At 30.4% G+C, this 3,756-nt stretch overlaps 1 protein-coding gene across 1 annotated transcript; it reads right to left on the bottom strand.

Annotated features, from left to right (window-relative positions):
- Nucleotides 1-990: 990 nt before the first annotated feature.
- On the bottom strand, nucleotides 991-1,338 carry LOC149578071 (putative pentatricopeptide repeat-containing protein At3g25060, mitochondrial). The gene has a single exon (XM_089799205.1). It carries the CDS (start codon nucleotides 1,336-1,338, stop codon nucleotides 991-993), a length of 348 nt encoding a protein of 115 aa, XP_089655331.1.
- Between the last annotated feature and the right edge of the window lie 2,418 nt (nucleotides 1,339-3,756).

Below are 3,756 nucleotides of genomic sequence, written 5' to 3'. Positions count from 1 at the left end.
TGGATAGCCTGGGATATTTATTCAAAATGATAGTCTTGGAGCACCTTTTGGTGTGTTTATGTATGTATTATGTATATGTGGGTGTGCATATACTCACATACACACACTCAAATTTATAAAGTTAATGAGCCAAAATATAACATAACAATGTCAAAATGATGTTGAATGATGTCTACAACACCCTTGTCAATAAATGTGCCACGTGGTTGCTAAATCACCAACATTTACAAAAATATAATAGAACACTCCTAATATAGTGTTGGATGATGTCTGCAAAATATAAATGTTAAATTAGCAACATTTACTATGTTTGATAAAAGAAGCAGGTTTTGTTTTGGATAGAAATTTGATGCTTGAGTACATTACATTTTAGGAAGCTTCATGCTAGTATTTGGTTGATCCTACCAATGCCAGGCAAGAACATGGAGGGTGAGGTTCAGATCAGTATCAAGGTTTCATATTCTCAACACCAAGGATGTATAAAGTTTTCCATATTATTCATTAATGGCAGGGTAAATGTTGCCTCTGCTCTTTCAACCAACTTCTACTAGTTGTGTAAAGCCCCATTCTAAATTGGAAAGGGTTAGTTAAACAAATGATGAATGCATTTTTGGAAGTGTATTTCTCAATGCCTTCCTACAATGCTTTTTCTGAATTTTCTCTATGAAACTCAGTGAGGCAAGATACTGACAAAGTTCATGAAATTTGGCTTTATACGTGGGAATTGAATTTCCTTGAGAGTTTCTAAAGTCTTTAACAGTAAATAAAAAATTCATTTGGTGTATATCCTACAACCATTGCAGCTAATGAAATGACATCTCTTTGAGGCATTTTATCAAATAATGCACACCTTTTCTATATTTCCATGTTTTGTGCATATGTCTACAAGAGCATTTCCAACTATAATACATGATAAAAATCCCTCTTCCACTCTGTTTTTTCCCAAAATCCCATTTTGACACGGGCAGGGAGGATAACAAAAAATATTGTTCAAAGTGGTTTTACCCCTGCCAAATGCATTTTCTTGAAATTTTTAGCAGACTTTTGTATAGATCCATTTTGTGCATACCCCACTATCATAGAATTCAATGAGATAGCATCTCTTTGAGGCATTCTATCAAATAGTTCACGAGCCTTGTTTGTTATTCCAAACAAAATCTCTGTTTCAATTATGTTTCCATTGATTTTCATGCCTTGATCCAAAGTTCCCACTTTGGCACAGGCAAGGAGGACGCTGACAAAGGTTATGGAATTTGGCTTTAGACCTAGCGATTGTGTTGGCTTGAAATTTTCTAAACCCTTTTTAGCAAATCCATTTGGGGTATATCTTGCTATCATTGTAGTCCATGTGATCACATTTTTTTGAAACATATTGTCAAATAGTTCAAATGCATTATATTTTTTTTCCATTTTGTATAAGTGTCTATCAGTGCAGTTGTAACTATGTTTTCATGAATATCCATCTAAAAAGTTAGATTAGTTGATGGGAGAAACTTCCTAGCAGAATTTACTTTTCACAATAATGATTATGTTAACATGCATGTTTTTCAACACTACATCAATGAACCAAAGCTACAAAAATTGCTCTCACATTATTTCACCAATACCCACATTAAAGCTTTTGAGCTATGTCCCCTTCTCCTCAAATGTACCCACCACACTAAGATGAGTTACAAATCCATTCAAAATGTTATAGGCCTCATCTCAAAATCTCCAGATTTATTTTTTTACACTCAAAAATGCCATCGCATTAACTCAGATTGCTAGCTTCTCAACTGTATGATTAAGTAGAGGACAATAAAACTTTAATGAATATTTTTCATGTTAGAGATAATGTTTACCTATTTACCCTCTTCAACAAGTGGGAATGCGTTTGGAGAAAAAATATAGTAAGATTGAACAGAGATTGAATAAGATTCCAGAGCAGGGCTGTCTGTGTTTGCACAACATTAACAGAGCAAGGGAATTGCATCTTCATCAAATCTACCATTAACCTTCCAAATCTATGTACACACTTTTTCTCATTAGATTAATTTTCAGATTTTTTTTATACTTGGAGTTTAATTTTTGTGCTTGATTCCTATACTCCTTAGGAAACAAATTTTTATCTTATATGTTCATGAATATCCATACCCTATTACATAGCTCCCATTTTGGGACAAGCAGAAGCAACCAATTTCACAATTTTAAATCCCCCCAAAAAATTAGAAATAAAGCCTTGATATTTTTGCCATCTTCAAAGTTGAAGTCAAAATTGTCGACATGACTAACCTAAAAAGACAAGCTCTGCTAACATTGCAACATGGTGTGGATTTTCCAAACCTGGCAAAAGTGGAAAGCTAGATGCCTTAAATATTTTCCATCACAATTTTCTTCCACATTTTTCCTATTCATCATTCATTAAATGTCTTTTGTGTATAGGGGAGGGTTCGGTTATTTTAATTTGAGTATTTTTCTTCTATATTTTGAACTATAATGCAAAGGAATTTGTTCGTGGAAATGGAGTGCTTTAAAAAAAAAAAAAAATTTCAAAATCTATTTTAATTAATTTAGATTATTTTCTATTTAATTTTCAAAATATAACAAGTGGCTAGTACTTGCAATTGTTTAATATAAATATTTATTATCAATAACATATAATTATACATAAGATTTATGAGTTGAATAGTAATTTAAACAAATGTTAGTTAAAATTTTAAAAAAATTATTGAATAATGATTCAAATGAATAATTATCTTAAATAAAATATTTTGAACTATATAAAGTATATAAATATTTATAGGTTATAGCATTTAAATTTTATTTGAAGTTATTGATGTGAGTTTTGAGAGTAATTTAAACTAATCTTAGAAAAAATTAAAAGAAAAACTATTCAATAGTGATCTAAATTAATAATTAACTTAGATAAAATGATTTGAACTATATAATTAGCCATATAGAAATATAAACAATCATAACTATAGCAATATAATTTTAACTAATTATTGACTATGGTATAATGTCATAAAGAATAAAAAATGGAGACTTCTAGATGAAATGGAGAAAATAAAAAAGAAAATATAGTACAAATAAAATCTAATTAAAATATTAATAAAAATGTGACGAATCATTTGTAAAAAAAAAGTTATATTTATTTTTTCAATTGTTAGTTTTCTTATAATTTTAGAGTATGAAATAAAAAGTATGAAAAACCTAAAATAAATAGAAATATTATTTTATATATTTATAAATAAATTAGAAAGATTTTATGTATCCAAAAAGTAAAAAATATTCTAAATATATCTAGATAGTTGGAGAAGACAAGGTTGAAACACTAGGTAATGATGGGACTCAAAGCCAAACAGGTTGGGTAGATACACCTACACCTCTAGCACAAGATTAAGGTGCAACTAATATCATAGAGGTAGAAAAAGACAAGTCTAAAGAGACAAGTTTGACACTCAAGCTGAAGAATTTAGTAGCAATAAAAGCACTGGTGACATTAGCAAAATCTGGTACCCCTTCTAGTCAAACTCTTCAGAAGCCGAGCACAGATGCTACACCATTACAATTCTTGGTGTTGAGTCCTAGCCTGCCTAGGGCATAAGAGGAAATTACTTATAGAGATATCAACCTAGACAAAGAGATTGTACTATCAAAATTTGATTTTGCAACAATAACAATTGAGCAGATGGGTATACTACAAGGAGCCCTAGAAAAGAAGAAACATCAAAAATTTCTCAGAAGGGAGCATAGGCAAAGGTAAGCTTTGATTGA

This window comes from Cupressus sempervirens, chromosome 1 (assembly GCF_028749045.1).
Source record: "Cupressus sempervirens isolate cs-2001-9-10 chromosome 1, ASM2874904v1, whole genome shotgun sequence".
NCBI lineage: Eukaryota > Viridiplantae > Streptophyta > Pinopsida > Cupressales > Cupressaceae > Cupressus > Cupressus sempervirens.
This window is presented reverse-complemented; position numbering and strand designations above follow the sequence as displayed.

Bases quoted from the DNA above. Each gene is read 5' to 3' on its own strand.
- LOC149578071 (XM_089799205.1), bottom strand. From the start codon at position 1,338: ATGATAGCAAGATATACCCCAAATGGATTTGCTAAAAAGGGTTTAGAA.